The 19,931-nt window shown below is 30.5% G+C and overlaps 1 protein-coding gene across 7 annotated transcripts in view; it reads left to right on the top strand.

Moving 5' to 3' along the window:
- Positions 1–19,931, top strand: part of scalloped (TEA domain transcription factor 1 homolog scalloped) — a 90,030-nt gene that overhangs the window by 53,922 nt on the left and 16,177 nt on the right. For all 7 annotated transcript variants that reach the window (XM_035089136.1, XM_035089135.1, XM_035089137.1 and 4 more), the window contains 2 exons: positions 11,123–11,247; positions 13,225–13,363. In XM_035089136.1, the coding sequence (XP_034945027.1) occupies positions 11,123–11,247; positions 13,225–13,363 (264 nt within the window). The remainder of the gene's footprint in view (positions 1–11,122; positions 11,248–13,224; positions 13,364–19,931) is intronic.

Raw genomic sequence — 19,931 nt, 5'->3', positions numbered from 1 at the left:
ATGATATTTAAAAATTGTCAAAGAAATTAATAACTTCAAACTGCATTTTAACCATTTCTATTTAGGTAATCTTTTTTTAATATTATCTGTTGTAAGTACATATTAAACAAAAGACTCTATTGTTATATCAGATTGGAGGTCTGATCCTGAAACATCAGACCATAGAGCAGATCATGTAAGGCGTTTATTTTAGATGTTCATTTGTATTCTGTACAGAAAAAATTTTTTTTATTCAATGTACAAATAGTATAAGTATTAACATTCGAAGTAAAGTGAATATAAACACGTCTAAAGTTATTTTAACATAATAACAAATAATTCAATAGTTTAAACTTGATAATATTTACATGATAAAGAGTACGAAGATTAGTTACATGCAATGTGCCATTTTTAAAATCTACAATATTATATTATTACATGAACATATATACATGATTGTAAGATATGACTATATATTGTTGCAAAAATTTGAACTGTGAAGAAATTTTTTGATTGAAATCGTTGAAAAATTTCTTATAAACGATTAAGTATTAGAAGCTACTTAAAAAGTGCTATAATATTTTTAAGTACAAATTACATTAAATTAAAATAAAAAAATGTAGTGTTCTTAATTTTAAATGAATATCCGTGTGTATGCATCAATAACTTAATAAAAAATTTAATGTTTTAAAAAAAAGATTTTATAATATATTTGAATTGGCCTTAATAGAAAAAATATGATCCCAGTAGAATTAAAATTCTTTGGAAGAAATTTTTAAGTCCTTTATTTGAGGAGTTTCAATTAGGCGTAGATAAGGACACGTGTTTTGATGAACACGTGAAATTCACCCGATGATTGACGCTTTAATGAAATCTAATTTAAGTAAATTAAATAGATATTTGATACTTTCAAATGTAAAAATGTAAATTTCTTAATTACGATAATTTTGCTTAGTTCGAGGAATTCCAAAATAGTTTCTAGGTTCGACCTAAATTTATTAGGCCTATACTCGAGTGCACGTTATAGCTTTTATCTCTATCTAACTCCATTTCATGAGAGTCAAGATAGGATGAAGGCGAAGCATAGGAACAACTGCTAGAACTAAAGGAAGTTTGCAAGTTGGCCCTCCGGCAACTGAGTCGGCGAATTATCGCCAAGAAAGCAGAAGCTTCGTGTCTGGTATGCCAAAATCGATAACGCACTTTGCTTATCCTCCTCTTATGTTACTTCAAGTCGCTTCGTCTTTCATATATCCAATCAATTTTTTATTTTATGCCTTCTTTATCTCTTATCTTTCATAACATTAAATTAAACCTAAAACTCACGTGGAAAATTTTATTTGCAATGTAAAAAAAAAATTAATAAATCACAATTAAATTTTATTAAGAAAAAAACTCTTATACTGTTGACAATTAGATTACTTTGTAAAAGAATTTTTTACTTGAAAACTTGTTTTCCCCTTAAGACTAGTATTGTAATCTATAAAATTGGTTTATTTATTTATTTCTGCACACATGATTATTTTTTATCAATGGCTTGTGCTTCTGAAAGAAATTACGTTGGGTTTGAAAGTAACTTCATAACCCTCAGGCACGAAAAGTTGCGTGATATGTTTGAAAAGGTGAAAAGTATTATAAGCAAAAGAAGGAGGTATCGAGTGAGGCAAATCAAGAAACTGGGTTGTCACGCTTGGAATCTCTTTAATCGCTTCCCTCACACTTTTGTTTGAGGACTTGTTTCTTGAATCAGGATTTCCATGGAATATCCTTATCATGATATTCATAATGAGTTTCAATCCTTTAGTTTTTTTTTGGATTGCTATCAAAATAATTATTTATTTGCAACAATTAGAATTACATCTATAATTCAACTGCCTAAATAATCTATCAAGGAGCATATCTTGACACTAATTTGTTTGGCTTCAAAAAGAAAAAAAAACATTTTATGAGATAATAAATATTATAAAAATAAATAACAGCATTTAGAAAAATGTATTTAATATTGATATTGTTAAAAAAAAATGATTTTCGATCAATGGGATATCGATAATAAATAGCAAATGATTCCCATGACTAATTCAATCTCACAATCATGATTTTTTTTTCATGAAAAGAGAAGCGGCAACAGAGCCACAGCACCTTGACCCCTAGTGCTCCTATCTCGTCGTCTTTCATTTTCTACCGTTTTACTGTGAGCTCTGTCGTTTCTTATTTCTTCTCCGTCTTTCTCTCGAGCACAAGATGTTCGATGTAATATGAACGAGAAAGGAAAGAGAACAAGGAAGAGGGAAGATGAGAAAGCTCAAGCGTCTTTTTCTTTCTTCTCGCTTGTCTGGCTCCGCCTCGATTATAGCGGCAACCGCGAGTCAGTGGCTCTCATTTTATATCTTAATATCCTCATGTTCCTCAACTATTTATAACTTAATGAATCATTATTCCAGTTGATTTTGTTAAAATTTCAGAAAGAAAAATTTCAATAAAATGATTATATAATTAATATTTGCCTGATAGCAATCTAATTAATATGAAATGTTCAAGCGATGTTGATGAGTTATCAGAGGATAGGATAAGTTAACAGAAGGATCAGTAAAACGAATAGGTAAGGGAGTGTGAGTTGAGTTGCATTAATTAAACTAGCAGAGGACAATGAGCCTATCTACCACTGACTCCAGCTCTTGCCATGTAATTCACGCCTTTCTCTCGAGTAGCACGAGAATGAGAGACAGAAAGGTGCCTCTTCTACTTTGTCCTCTAGTTCGTACCTTAATTAGTCGAGGCTAAAGTGCTTCAAATTGGAATCCCTCCTTTTATTCCCGATCTTTTCATTCTTCATTATTTATCGGTAATACATGCACACTTGTATTTTATAATTATAATATTAAATCTCGTTCAAGAGAATTTAAAACTTTCTTTTATTAATTGATTGGTGAAGATGAAATATTTTTTTTATTCTGTAAATGTATTTAAAGAGAGGTTTTATTACTTTAATTGAATGAATCCTTATATATAAATAGTTGATTATATTACGAAAATACGTTTGTAATTTTACTTTGGCTTCATCGCACATCGATCTAAAGATAGCAATCATCAATTCTCAATGAGGAATCTGTTTCTTTGTTCAACACCGGCGCGTGTCTGACCAATTAGAGAAGCTTAAAGAGAAGAAAAGGTGACAGTAGAAGATCACAGTCCATTCAAAAAGATAAGAAAAATTTTTTTTTCAAGTTCCTTCAATGTAATGTACGGTATGCATCATCTTTTTCTTCTTCTCTGTTAGCATGTACATTACTTTGCTATTTATTCTAATACAAAATAAACAAGTAAATGGAAATAAATAACAAAACGTAGGAAACAAAAATTTATAGCTATGGAATAAATGAGAAAATAAGAAGTAATAAAAATAAATCTTAACGATAAATTTATTATGTTGATTAATTGTTAAAAAGTTTATTCAAATATTCAGTGGCTTTCTTGCAGTGGCAACGTATTGCTGATTGTGCAGGAAAAAAGATGAAAAAGATAATTTTTATTTTTCAGTTTAATGTATACGATGTACATATGTACTTCAATTATTCAGTGATAGAGAGTGCTGAGGAATTTATTGCAAGGTAGCGCGGTTCTTTCTAACTAACATATATGTATATCTTTTTCCAAGATCTTTGCGGTTTCTTTTACACCCTTACGTGCAATTAAGTGTGCAAAAGTTCACACGAAACGAATTTTATTTATCTTGATAATTTATTGCCGTATGATTCTATAAATTTTTTACAGTATTTGTGTGTCGAGATGTTATAGCTATTTTTACGATAGTAATAACACCAAAATATTAATAGCTATTGAGATGTTATAACATAGTAATTATACTTTTTTTGGCAATTATTTAGAATTGGGATTCCCGACAATATTTTTATTTAATAATTACAAAATCATTTATGCTCATTCAACCCCCTCCCCCCATTCGTCTTCTGTTGCCACGATCTGAAATGGACGATAAACGATTTCAGTGAAATTCATTGATTTATTATATGTAATTTATACGATGTAATGTATGAAGCAATGAAAATAATATGTCTTCCCCGCCTTAAATTTACTATTTGTACTTTCAGGAATAATACGAAATGCATAAAAAATTTTTTGGAATGATTTTTGTCTGGAATCTCAATTCTAAATAATTACTAGAAATTTTTTGAATCATAATTTCATTTGTTCCAAGATTTAATGTTCCCAACTACAACAATTAGTTCAAATAATATTTGTAAGTAACGGTAACTTAGCAATAAATCAGAAATTTAAATACAATTTCATTTGACAGTAGCCAAATTGTAGAAAATTGGTATCGATTGGCAATTCCGGTTAGATGATCAAGTAGTTTGTATAGAGTTTGTAGAGACCGTTATGTCAAAGGGTCGAGGTTGCATAGTAAGGGCAGTAGAAACCAAAATGAATGCACAGGCGAGAGCCATTTCGTTATCGATCGCCTGTCTTTGCAATAGCTCTCCGATGCTTGTGTTTCTCTATACAATATAAACTCACTCTCTTCGTCGTTTCCCTCGCTTACTTCCTTCGTATGAGTATACAGTACTGTAGCCAGTCACGCGAGAGCTTACAAATTGAAGTCGCTAATTTACACACGGCTTTGCACTCGGGGCTACTTATTAACTCCTATCCAAGTTTACTACTCTGCTACCGGCTAACAAGGTAAACAATGTTTGGTAATTATCTTGGTTAAATGATTATCCGTTGGGAGAACGGCAAAATCATAGGCAAAAGATGGATAAAGAAGAGAGAGAATGTTAACTTCCGGTATAAAAAGATAATTAAGTCATACATACTTCTGCGAAAATTAATATTTATTCTATTTCATTTTTCATCCTTCACAAGTTTTTTCTATTATAAGTATATAAGATTTTATCTTTGCTACACTATAAAAAATAATCGTTGAGTTCTTTTCGAACTATTAATAGTAAATCCAACTATGTATATATTTTTCTCAGTGTATCTTCTTTATTCAAACACTTAGTTTAATTGGATACTTTACACTGTATTATTTGTCATTTGTCATTCAATGAAGAACTGAGCAGTTTTGCTCAAAAATAAACAGAAAAATTATTCATTAATTATCAGTTGACCATAATCCTTTTAAAAACTACGATCAATTATTGGTTTATGATAGAAGAATTTATTTGGCGGGAACATATATATTTATTAGGATTTTGTTTCAGCATTTTTTTTTTTAACACAAATAAATATTATTTATAACCAAATAAACATTTCGTAATAGTAAAGAAAGTCATTTTATGTATAATGCATATTTTGTAGGGTCAAAAAAGATTTATTAGTAGCTAATAAATCTTCTTTGTTAAACTGTGTAACAAATTGCTCGTCAAGCTATGGTTTGAAAAAATATTATAATATTAATAATTACAAAATCATCATTATACTATACAATACTTTTGACTTGAATATTGACAAAAAAAACTAATAATTATTTGATTACTCTATTCATTGCTCAGTCATTATAGAAATAATATAAACTAATATTTTAATCGTGAATCCCACCTTACTCACTGAGTTCAATCATAGTATTCGAGTAAGAAATAAATATTTCTTACAAGCTGAGGAATCATTTATTCGAGCTAAAAAAATCTATTTCAACGAATGTTTTCTTAACTGTTAATAAAAATTTATTTGATTTTTTGTTCAAATAACATATTTATTAACTGCTAAAAATTATGATACATTCAAAGAAATCCTTTCATCAGTTTTCTACACATCAATAAAAATAATTCTACAATTTTTCTAGTTTCTCAGTAAAGATCACAAAAAGTTCAAAAATAAATTTAGGCTTTTGAAAGATTATTTAATGTATAAAGAACTTTGTGTACAAATTAATGATTATCTTGTCATAAATGACTATTGAACGTTATCAGCAATAAATATTAGTATTCAGCAGAATCGACTTGAACGATAATTGATTCATAATTAATTATGAGTAATCCTTTGATATTCTAAATAGTGTACATGAAATACATCAGAGCTATACCATGAATTACTAATTAGTACATTAATCTTGATGATAAAGCTTTGCAATATTCAATGATAATTATAAAAAATTATTAATAGCAATGTTGTTCAATCAAGAAAGACAAATTAATATAAAAAAGGTGTAAACTGTTTCTTGTCAAACTATAATTATTTCTTGTCTTCAACACACTGTTCTTATGAACATAATGTTATCCTTATTTTTCGTGCATCTTATTATCTTCATTTAATGTTACGTATACCTATACATATATTGAGACTTTCCTTACCTACAGCTACGACGAAGAGCATTCAATTATTGACTTTAATTCAACCACGGCGCATTAGCATTCTCTTTGAATAATGCATGGGCACCAACGGTTAATCCGACGGTATGTAAATTAATCTCTCTAATTGCGAATGACAAAACTTCATAATGCTCTGAGAGTAAGATCGTCTAAACCGTATTATAATCCTCTTGACGTCATTCTCATTTTCTACTCCGCTATGAATTTTATCGCTTTTTCCTGTTTTTTTGCGTCTAAAGAAACATATTATCATTTCATTCATTTAAACTACAAAAACATCCCTTTAGTATGTATGAATAAAATAAAAGACAAAAAAAAATGTTGAAAGAATTTATTCAATTTCATACTTTTCTTCCAAGCTTTATAATTAAGTGAAATTTCTTCACTTCTAATCTAGAATTTAATCCACATCATATTTTTGTCATTCATAATAGAGGAGCTGTATAATTGGAATCAAATATAATTGAAAAAAATTGAATGAAATAATATTTATAATAATGGTGATAGTTAAAAAAACAATTTTATAAACAAGTTCTCTTCGATGATAAGTAAACTACATAATCACTCATGCGACAGTCTTTATATACTATTATTACATTCTACATCAGGGGAGCTTTCTATTTTCAGTGAGCCGTGATTCAAGAGAATAAAGAAGTGAGGAAGTTAATACATCTTTAGAGCAATAAAATGTAATTATTTATTCAATAACAAGTTGTTATAAAACTTCACCTTAATGCCTTCATTTATAAATTGTTGTTGACTTGTCTCATTTAAAACTTTACATTTACCAGCTCGACATATTTCTTTATTTATAATTAGTTCCTTTTTAGTGATGTGTTCGCTAGTAATGTTCTCTTGTTCGCCTTCGAGCTCGTTGACTTGTCACTGCGCCAGAGATTGAGTTGTACAAAAGTGAATAGCATTTGTGAGAAACTTTTTTAGGAGCTTCCCTTCAACCGTGAAATTAATTGCTTCGAGTTGTCGCACGATTTCTCGCTCACTCTATTTTATCTTTTTCATTTTATAGTTTTCTCGGGTTTCCAGCCCTTATAACCTTTCCAGTATCTCGTTAATTTTTCTCTTATGTATCTTCAACAACCCGGATGACTGGTGCCTTGAATTCATTATGAATCGAAACACCTTCAATTACTATCTCTTCATAATTTTTTGTATAAATAAAAATGTTAATAAGCAAAAAACTCTCATTCAAGGTATTTTATTATCTGATTAAAAGAATATCTCATTCAATTATTTTTATCCCGTTTACTGAATTAAAGTAAATATCTTTTACATTTTTGAAATTGCAGTTAATGACATTGAAGGAATAAAATGAGAAAAATGATAGATGTCACAGAAAAATGTCTTATTTTTAAGGAGATGGGATAAATCCAAGGAGAAAAATAAAATTTTTGTAAACTTTTGATAAGATTCAACAGTTTTATTGTTGTTAGTTAATAAAAATTATATTAAACTCTTACTGATATTTTTTTATATTATATGTAGCATAAAAAAATTTTAAAAATAATCTATACATTATTATAAATAAAGAAAAGATAATATGAGCAATAATCTATATAGAAGTCTAATTTAATTTCTTATATCTGAGGAAATGAAATGGACTGCAGAATTAGTGAATATATTTTTTAGTCTGTTTCATTATTTTTACTGTTTCATTTTTAGCAATATTTACTTTCTGACAAAATTTTAAAGGTAGATCTATCACAAGTCTGTCATAACTGAATCATACAAGAATTGTTACAACACATAACGGCTCGTCTAATTTTTTACTGTCAAAACGTCTTTTGTTTATTATCTATCAATAACAAAAAATTTCAATTGATGTTTTGCCAATACCTTTTTCCAAATAATTTTCACTTAAAATAGAATAAGTCATTTTTACACAATTCAATTGGATACTTTTGTTGCATTTCAAACTCTGCATACTCATTTTTCATTAACTAGCTATAAAATATAACTAAACAGGAGTGGTACCTTGTACGTATAATAAATTGTCTCTCCAAACTCTATTGAAAACATAAAAAATTACATTCTCATATTCATAAAAAAGTAAAACAATGAAAATAACTCTTTTATTACGTAATTGATTTTAAAATTCCTCATTCACTCATAGTACATTGATCATCTATGACGCTATAAAATAGAAGGATTAGTTAGACGGTGTAAGATTAAAAAAGAAGAGAGCAGAAGTGGGAAAAAATAGTGAGGAATATATGGAGGAGAATGTGTAACGCAGGAACACGAGAGACGATATTTAATGTTCCGCGATATTAAACGGGGCGCATTCCACTAAAGCCACCCTCTGACCTCTAGTATGAATGCTTTTTGCGTCTTTTTCTACCCTTGTTTCTCTTGTACTTCATTCTACAGACATTTAATTTTATATAAATACTAACTGACACTTTTTAATTATACTTTATTGAGCACACTTTTCATGTATCAATGTACTCTGTATCGTATATGATGCTTATAAAATTTCATATTTTGTCACATGTGTCGATAACAGGAATAGTTTGATACGAAATCAGGAAGACTCATAGAAAAAGGATCAATGGTGTTGCAGACTTTTATTCGTGATATGTGTCAATAGCATTCGGTTCGTTTGGCTTTTGCTTTGGATTTTGTGGACATGTTTTAATACCTTTTGCATCAACGAACTGTGTGGGAGATTTTCACAAAGCGATTAATCCTCTGCAGACTTCAATTAATTTGGAATTTGTCAAAGCTTGCTACCCCACCAGATTTATTTTCCTTCGTACGTCAATAATTATGATGATTTCATTTGTTATTTTTTTTCAAATGTATTCTTCATTAATTATTGATAATTATTTTTCATAACATATCGGCTTTTTGTATCCGTTCAATGAATTAAAAAAAAATATTAGTGCTCTCCAGTGATCTCGGTACGACTCGAAAGACCCATACGAGGAACTTTCCAGCTGAAAGAATGATAAGATTTGGCTAGTTTGCCATTTTTTTCAGTTTTTTGATTCTAAAAAAACAATGGCTGGACCGATTTTGCTGAAAACCTAATTAGTTCTAAAAATACTTGATTATGAAGTAATTAATTACAATCAATAGTAATGATTGTAAATATTTTTATCTAGAAAGTTTTCTAGACGTGTAATTTTTTTTCAGTAGAAATTAATTAATTTTATGATGACCGTAGTATCAAAATTCTTGTTCAACATTCCAAAATACTGCAGTTCTCTCATTACTATTATGAACTTGACGCAGACCATTGCTTGTAATACATCATCATACACGTTTCCGTTCTCTATTTTGGTTCGCAGTTTCTCCTCTGTCTCGCTTAATCCATTAGATGGTGAATACAAATGCAACCATGCATCTACTGTGATCTATGTATCTAGTTTCCTACAATCAGAATATATCATAGATAACATTCAGAGGCTACAGTAACTATTCCAATCTCTTGAATCCTCTCGTATACTAAATGTTTCACATGTAATTCTCTCTCTTCCTGTCCTCCAAAATTTCGTATTCAACGATGATTTTATCTGGTATGCAATTGTCAAATTCAATGACAATGTATTCACATCCGCATTACTATATCATGATATATTTCATTAAGAGAAAATAACAACATCCTTCAGCGTCACGCATTTTTATTAAGGATACTAAATGTATCATCAATGGAATTTACTTTTTTTCTAATTGAGAACGTTATTTTTGTATAATTATTTCCTTTTTCTAACTTTTAAATTTACCTGTTACATTGATTATTTTTCACAAAAATTATTCATTTAATTGTTTATTATATTTTTAAAAATAATTCTTCAAAAATTAGTACAGGGACTCTGATTACCTGCTAAATCTTCCTGCTTTCATCTGACGGTATTTAATAAAAAAAGAAAATGAATCAATAATAGTTATTGAAAATTACAACAAAATAGTGAATATTTACTGACTCATTATTAAAAAGGTCTTTTAAACTCTACAAAAAAATGACAATAATTTTATCAAAAATTGCATGAATACTTTTCCTTTTGATTTCATTGAAATTTAATAAAATAATTAGACATCAATTGAACCTTCGCCCAGTTGATCTATTAATTACTTCAACTTGTAAATATTTTGATAAAGAAATTCAACTTGGAAATAATAAATTGATATGAATAAGTTCTTATTGGAGGTAGAGCGACATAAGGTAGATTACAAGTGAACTAGATTATAGCAAATTATCGTAGTGGTTGTAGTGGTGGTGCCAACAACCCAAAAACCGCGGCGAGAAATAGTTTGAGGGAGGGCGGATATGATTGGGGGTGGATGTAGGTAAGGGTTGTGGAGTAAGAGGAATACATAGTGAATGGTGTTAATCCAACGAGATGCTTCTCGAAGGGTTGCAGTGTTTAGTGGTGTCAGTGGTGGCTGTCGATGGTGGGAGATACTTTAGCCGGGGGCTCAACGTTCACTCCACCCTCGAAGGCGGGGCAACTGTCGACAGTCTGCTCCCACCTCGTGCTACTGTACTGATACGCGATATCAGCAACCACTTGTTGAGCTCTAAACCCTTCCCTGTAGTATTTCTACCTCGTTTATTCCATTCTCGTTTCAATTAACATCTATATTTTTATTTTAATCGAGGCTTTTTTTATTAGAAAACTCTAGAAGCTCAGAAAGCTTTCAATAATATCTAATGAAATTATTCCATTGATTACTTTTTTATTGAATTAGAACCAATAAGAACTAATTATCCATATATCATGATAAAATATTTATTCCTAAGTATTGGAAATGTTTTTCTCTCTCTAACATTTATTTATTTATTTGTGCAGGCAGTGCGGTGGCTGCAGCCGACACCATTTCTTCACCGTGGACACCCGCGAGTTCCGGGCCGCCGCCCGACGCCAACGGCTCCGGCTCGGATACGAAGAACCTCGATGTTGGCGAGATCAGCGATGTAAGCTATACCATAACATATACATTATAAACTCATAACCTATTGCACACTTGTATACAGCTATCCGTCTTTCTCTACCTATCCCAAGAAACTCAAATGTCACGACGTCTAGCCACGGCTTACCTTATTCACTTAAGGTCTGATTGATATACACACTTTCTACTAAAACATTGAACAGTAATATTTCATTTAATTATGTTTATTTCAAAAAATATCAAAAGTTTTGATTTTTTCCAATAATTCACTACCATTTTTTCAATGAATATTCGTAAAGAAATTTCGTGGAAGATTAAATAAAATATTATCTTGATTTTTTATTGGTCAGAATTGAATTCGGTTAATTTATGTTTCAATTGATGATTCTATGAATTATTTTAGTTAGTTTAATTATAGAACACATTTATCAAATTCATTATAATTCGAGTAGAGTGATATTGTGTGAGTAACCACGTTGAATTAATTGACATTTGATAATTGAGTTATAATTATTAACTTGCACATGTAGAAATGTGTGAGTAATTCACGTTTCTTAAGAACTTGCTAACACCATTTTATTTCTGAGCAGTTCTATTCATAATAATTTCATATGTATTACACAAGAAAAAAATTTGATTGAAAAACTTTGGTAAAATTCTACGACTAACCGTCACTACAAGTGTACATATCTATTTAGTGTCTAAAGTAACGTGATTGTATGATTCTCACGTGCAAGAACACGTGTAAATAGTATATATGAGTTGAATAGAGGACAAAAGAACTGAAAGACACTTGGCGGGCTCCGTTGAAATTCCAGAATTTCTGTTCGACATGCGAGAAACGAATGCAAGGTGGTTTCATGCACTTAAAGTTTAAAATGGTATCATAGGCAAAGAACAAACTGAAGAGGAGAACGCGAAAGAATGAGAAAAGGATTTTGAGATAGTTTGCTCGAAGAGAGATCTGAAAGATTGGCACATGTTGCGAAAAAGTCGAGCTTGAATCTTGACTCTTTTCCATTCTCTCTTGCTTTTAAACTCTAACGCTCTCCCTTCTTGGCGGGTGGCGTGCCAAGAATGTTCTCTGTTCCTTTGTTCGTCCCAAGGTACCCGACTCTCCTGGATACGTTCCTTGCATCGAACACACCTTGCGCGTTCCAGTGTTTTTAAATTCAAGACAAAAGGATACCACCTTCTTCTTACTCTCCATCTTTACAGTAGAATCCTTATGGCATTTTATAAAGGACCTGAAGGATACTCATCCTTCCTCTGTTTAAGACTCTTCAACTTTAGATGAACCAGAGGTCTAAAAGATGCGTGGAATATTCAAGAAATTCACAATATCACTTTATTCAACAAGACACACTCTTTTATATATTATACTTTATTTGAAAAAAAATTTAGTCTAGTAAAGATCCATTTTTCATGGACGACAATATATTTCTTATTCAAAAGACTATTTTCAATATTTTATTTTATGATATTAATTCTCAATATAACGAAAAATTGCTTTAAATTGGAAAAATAGCGTTTGGAAATTATTTCATTTTTTCAAATACTAGTTACTCTGATAGCAAAAAAACTCCATTTTTTATTAATTTCAAGTGCATCTACAAAATGGAAACAAATATTTGATCGTACTGAAAAATACAATATCAATGTTAAATCTAATTTTTTCTCATATCATTTTTATTGGCTTTTGATTTTTGTCGATTGAATCGTGACCTATTGAACCTTGCTGTTTTCCAATCATTTTACTAACACATTTATACTTTAAAAATGCTTACAGCTATTTTTCTCATAAATTCTTCCATTTTAATGGTATCAATTATAATTCATCATAAAATTATAATGATTGCCATTCAACCTGCGAGTACAATTAAAAATTTCTTGGAAAACAGGTATTAAATGTACTCTGAAATGACGTTCTTTTTATCAGAGGAAATAATTTATAACTGTAAAGTAGTGATTCAATATAAATAAAATATGTTTCGTGTTTCAGGATGAAAAGGACCTTTCGGCGGCAGACGCGGAGGGTGTTTGGTCACCGGATATCGAGCAAAGCTTCCAAGAAGCTCTCACCATATATCCACCATGTGGTCGGCGTAAAATCATCCTTTCCGACGAAGGGAAAATGTACGGTGAGTAATGAGATAATTACATTGAGTACTTTTACAATAGATTTCATAATTGTGACAAAAGAATCCTCATCGAATCTTTCCTTTCAATGTATCGTAATAAAATCAATTTAACCATTGTCATCAAATTGAATATTAAAAAAAAAAAACAATTATGAAAGACAAATCAATAAAATAAAAAAGTTGTGAGGATAAACAGTAAAGTAATATCTAACTGATTTTTATCGATATGTGTCAGTTGAAATCAGTATAAATCCCCAAGTCCTTATTTAAGGTTTTTTCCTTCTCTTGTTCCACTTGAGTAGTGGAAATGTAAAGGCGTCAGCAGAGAAGCCAAAGAACGAGCAGAGCGTCGTTATTGCTCAGTGCTGAGGTCAGCTTGAGGTCTACGTGACCGCCTCGATATTGCTTCTTACACTAGCGTCGTTTCACCATCACCACCTTATAACCAACGTGGACTCAACCTTCTAAGCAATAACGCTCCCGTCTTACTATCACGCCTCAGAAGTCGACGTCTTTCTGATGCTCTTCCCGTTTTTTTTCTTTTTCGTAATACTCTTCTCATCCTTCATTTTCTTGTACGCCACTGTTTTGTACTTGATGTTTTTCGGGGTATTTTCTTAAAATGATCAATAAATTATTCAATAGTTGATTAGTTGAGCTAAAATAGAAATACTTAGTATTTGGATTGATGTGGGTGGTAAAAAGTAGGTGAACTGATCATTATCATTTTCATCTTTAAATTAAAATTATAAGGGAACATTTGGTTCTTCTGGATTGTATCTTATCAAGAACTTTAAGCAGTTGAAGATATTTTGAATAAAAAGTTCTGAACTTCATTCATTTTTGGTATAATCAAATTCTTTGCATTGATCTGATCAGTATAATAATAAATTTAATTAAAATAAATGACTCAAGCTGGATACGAAATTAATAAGGAATTCATTAGAGTCTAACTGTACTTATGGCTTCGCCCACTTTTAGCGTTTCTGTTTATTTCCTACATAATTAAATATAAAGGTAGAGTAACTGGTATTAAGCAGAGCTATTCAAGCTTTAAATATAAATAAATCAATTTTCAATCAGTTCAGGGATTCTAAAGTTATAAATAAGAATACTCAGCAGGTAGTGATAGCTTTTTCAAATAGATAAAAATATTATAAAACCAAGAAAAAAAAAGTTCTTCATCATTTATTTATGTCTATAAGAAGAAAATTGAATGAATAAAATATTGAATATCCTAATAAACTAAGATCGTTAGTGTTAACGATAATTGATGGAAATTATCAAGTAATTAATTTCCTTATCACCTATCAAGATTGACTTAATATGACTGCAATAGCTTAGAATATTCCCAGTAAAGAATCTGAGAGCCTTAGCAATGCTTTTAATAAGTACAGTTGAATGGTACACAATTTCCCACAAGTTTCGCTTGTTTGACTCGAGCATTCAATAAAATACACTAATATGTATGCATGAATTTATAAATATGTGCCTTCTCGTGCATGAAGAACAAAGAGCTTGCAAGAAGTACCGTAAAAACTGAAGGATTTAAAATCAAAGTTATATAGGAATTTGAATGATTTAATAAAGAGCTTCTTACTAAAGAATTCATTTCATGTATATCATATGTGTAATGATATACTTTAAATGTATTTGGTAATACTTTCAAATTTATATATGACCATATTTTTTTGAAGAATGAAGTTGGACTAATTTTTCATTGGTCAAATGAAATCCAATTATTGATGCTAAATGGTTTAATGTTATTTATCTTTCATATTATATTAACATACTGATTTTAAGTTTAATTTTTAAACAAATAATATAATCAAATAGTCAGTCAGAACCATATCAACAACACAGATTTTCTTAATCATTATTTAACATTGAATAAATATATTTCATCGTAATCTAACGCTGAACCAAGAATTAGTAAATTTCTACTGATATTAGACTTTCATGTCTCAACATTGATCTAAAATAATTTTCACGATATAGATAATTATGTTTATGTATTTATATTCAACTGAAATGAATCAAATTGAGTATTTTATGATATATTAAATCGATTTAATATATCATAAAATACTCAATTGGATCCAACTGCAGCTACTCGAAACATTACTCCCTGTAGTTATCAGATCATAATAGTTATTTTTTATTGCAAGGTGGAAAGTTTTGTTAACTTATTCCCTTCAGTATAAATGAAGAGGAATTTCACATTTTATTCTTGATTTCTCCATGTCAAATAAAAATAACAGGTATTTCATTCACTCTAACAGTATATAAATAAAGATATTCTCTCTAGATTATTTTTATTCAATTATAATTAATTGAACCAGATGTTTCGTAATTAATACTTGTTTGTATGTGCGTGACACAAATGCTAATTGTTAGTTCTACACACTCAGCTTCCTCTTGTACAGTCGTTGGAAAATTTCTGTATTGACATTTGATGACGCTGCTGTGAATTCAGTTGAGTAGAAGCCACTTTGATAGTCCAATTGCTGTTAATTTCAACGGTAGACCAAAATTTATGTTTACTGAATAACCTTTACTGAATATTGACTTTATGTTTAATACATTTGAATAAATCAAACATATCAAATCATCAACTTTGGTTGAAAATATTCATCTGCTTTAACAAATTTATGGCATATTAAAACTAATCAACACTTATCATTGAATCCCAAAAAACCTCCAAACTGGGTAAATTCATTAGCTTAATAAGTTAAAAAGTAATCATAACTCAGCTAGATGAGTTTGAGTAAAAAAATCGGAGGAATCTAAATATTAAATATTAAAAAAAAATGAAAAGAGAAAATTACAACTTTACTGGGTTCGAAAACTTTAATCAATCTAAAGGGTGAACAACTTTGAACGATAAAAGATTATTTACTCTAAAAAATATAATTTAGCAATATTGGTTAAAATTGAAGAGAAAAAAGCTTGGGGAATTAAAATATGAAAGAAAAAGAGATAAAAAAAAAGAAAAAAATTCTAGAGATTCTGTGAAGAGTGAATATAGCTTTCGAGGGGTAGAAAAGAAATTCAATATTTGCATGTCCAGCTGGAGGTACGTGACATACACGCGGTTCTCTGACTCAGTGCAATCTTCCTAGCAATGGGGTCGTATTCTAGGGGTTCTCTCGTTGGTCAGATGAGTTTAGGTAAGATGAGGAAGAGGACAAGAGGGAAAATGGAGGAGGGTATATCCAGTTATTGACCGTAAGACTTGAACATTGTGTCTTAACATTTCAAAATCACCATATTTATTTATTCATCTTCTCTTCATTCAACTTGTTTGGTAGTCTTCAATTGATTAACTTCTTGATTTAAGTCGAAATATTTTTAATTCTTTTTTTAAATGGAAATTTCATTTTAATTAGCTTCTGAGTATAATTAAGTTGAATTTAAACGAGGTAGAATGTAAATAAAGATTTAAACAAGTCAGGAAAATTGAAATATGAAAGTTTCGAGAGGAATCTCAGTATTTGCAGGAGTTTCAGTGTCTGCTGCACACATTCCATTTAGCCTGAGGACAATGGAAAGAGTAGGTTATATTCTTCAGTTGATACACATGCGCAAGAGTTGTGTGACCAGTCTAGGAAGACAACCCCCGGATACTCGAAGAGTAGTGACGAGAACATAGGTAAAGCAGAGTGAGGGAGTAAGCATGAGGTTCACAGCTTATATGTAGAGATGACTATGTAATAATCTGCGACTACATTGTTCGTCTTGTCAGTTTACTAGAGCCACCTTTGCTGCCTTTGACATCTCGCTGAGTTTAATTAAATTTTAGCATATAATGGGCAACTTCTAGATCATACGAAAAGTGTCATCTCTCTTTTACTTTGTCTATTAAATGAGCTATTCCTATTACAGTTCGTCTATTGTTGAACTTTCTTATTCAATTTTAATTTTATTTATTAAATAACCAAATTTAGGGATGGACATGATTTAAAATTCAACAACTTATTTATCATTGTCTAAAATTTATTATAAGAGGTACAATGATGATGTAAAATGATAAAAATTCGAGTGGAAGGAAATTTTTATTGATGTTCTATAGTTTAGAAATGTCAACAGCCTTTCTCAAACTTCATAGTTATTTATTCTTTTCATCAATATCAAAGTTTTCAATTTATGTGGATTCATTTAAGAGTTCAGTTTTAGTTTTCAATATTTATCAGAAATAGAAACATTATTGTTTTGTGTTGATAATAAACAGAGAAGTGAAAGATGTTTTGAGGTAAAATATTTAATGAATAATCAGTGAAATTAAATGAAGAATAATAAAACTAACTTGCTTAATAACAAAAAGATAGCTGGGGGGACAAATTTGTAAAATGCTATACGTCGTATAGAGAATGATCGTTATTTGGAGCTTTATAGCATACACATACTCTCTTTTATCGCTCTCGTAAATTCACGTGTACACAGTGCCAATTTAATCTCTTTTCAGTTTACGATGTTTTTTATTGTGTAGGTGATAGGCTGGCATTGAGCTAAACTCTGTAGAATGTTTAAACGTTTAAAGGTAAAAAGTATTCTATAAAAAAGTGAAATATAATTCTTGACAATGAACTTGAAATTGAAAACAGAAACGGAAGAAGAAGATATTCTTGATAATCTTAATTCTAGTTACTTCTAGTTACAACAATGATAGTTTTAGTATCAGTAAAAATTTGGTTCAATAAGTTTGGCAAAGTTTCATGAGTACATTCAATGAAAAGGTCTCTTGTGATATGTATGCGGCAAGTTAACACTGGGAAGGTGGCCTTGGATAGTAGGAGTTTGGTGTGAAGGAAGAAGGAAAATAGAGAATAACATGAGGATAGTCCAGGAAGGATAAAGCTGACGAGAACGTCGAGTATAAGACTAGAGGGTGATACTAAACAAGGAGAGAAAGCAAAGTCGAGTTCGCTGCATCCTTTACGAAGACTGATCCCCTGACGTCTCTTCTCGCCCTTCACATTGGAGGGTGGCGAAACTATTCGAAGAATGTGCAATTAGTGAACAGAGCAGTAGAGAGAACTGGAAGAGGGGAATAGAGACGAAGAAGGGTCTGGAGCTGGACGAGGATGTTGGAGTCGTCGGAGGGTTGGGATGGGGTATGAGATGCTACGACGATGTGGAGAGCTAGGACGTATGAATTTTGTCTTTCTCTCTTTTGGTCTACCAACGGATGTAGACTACAACAAGAAAGTGGAAAGAAAAGGAGATGGATGAAATGGCGCCGAGGGATGATACTCAGGCTATAAGGGGGAATAAAAACTAGCCATAAGAGCAGAAAAACATCTAAAAGTCACCGTGTCAACTTTTCAAGCCTATTTTTGTCTTGCTTTTTTATTTTCATGATGAAGCAGATTTCTTTTATACAATCTTGTTCTTATAGTGCACCAATTTTGATAGAATCCAAACCAAAACCATATTAGTATAAGGAAATTTTTTTGCTTATTTTACAGTAGATTTTTCGTCAACTACCGTATGAATCAGCTTTTTTATCCATATTTGTCGTAGTGAAATGGAATTTCTATCGATTTACTTTTTATTTAATTTGATTCATCAAACTGAATTGGTTTTGATATGTGATTTTAAACAAATCACTCAAGTGTGAAAGAGTAACGAAAATATTTAACAAAGTTATAGAAAAAATTTTCAAAAATTATCTATGGTAATTTCTGTAACATCGATGTTCGTTGAGTCAATTTCAGTGGCACTCAAGTTTGACTAATCGAGTAAACAAGCTTGAAATGCACTCGGGACTCAGTGAGGACTTGTATGAACGCTTGACTTCTCTACTACTGTTTGTGTATCATCATCAATTACCATCAGATACTAGCCCTTCTCTTAGGATCTAAATACATCACTTTATGTCTTGAAAATATTAAATCGCAAAGAAAAATAAAAGTCAGCAATGGGAGTAAAGCGTAAAGCATACTATTAAATAATAAAAATAGAGATTATAAAGAAAAGTGTGGTTATAGCTTGTAAGTCTACCGTTATTTCGTGGTGATAAAGATCTGCTGGTATAATACTCAAGTTATTGCTTCCTCTCTGCTTCTTTTCGTTTCTTTTCTTGCTACTTTATCCTATATAACTTGCACGCGTTTGCCTTTTATATGATGTTACATCGTCAAGACGAGAGAACGTATCGCGTTCCATGCGTCGTTGTATACTAACAGAAAAAGTTTCCCACGAGCCAAACCCACGCTGCCTTGACTTAGCAAAAGGATTCAAGCCAGTCGATCGATCACTTTCTTGAAAGACCTCGACGACACCTTTCAGTTCTTCATATCATTCTATTTTATTCTATTTCTTTTCAATTCATTTTTTTATCTGTCTTTTTCCCCTTTTTTGAGCGTTTTGTTTACTTCTAGAAACAATGGAATAATATGTTGAATTATCCTGATGTCTAAATATTTGCATAAAGACTAAACAAAATATTTATTAAAGATCTAGACTATATTTTTTTACGATTTCAAATAAAATTTATTTTAACCCAATTATTGTTACTACTGAAATATAAGTACAAATAATTTATCCATGATTCGTAAAGACATAA

The sequence above is a fragment of the Chelonus insularis genome, unplaced genomic scaffold, assembly GCF_013357705.1.
Source record: "Chelonus insularis isolate UGA/USDA-ARS -01 unplaced genomic scaffold, ASM1335770v1 contig_63_pilon, whole genome shotgun sequence".
Classification (NCBI taxonomy): domain Eukaryota; kingdom Metazoa; phylum Arthropoda; class Insecta; order Hymenoptera; family Braconidae; genus Chelonus; species Chelonus insularis.
The sequence above is the reverse complement of the archived record's forward strand: the minus strand, read 5'-3'. Positions and strand labels throughout refer to the sequence as shown.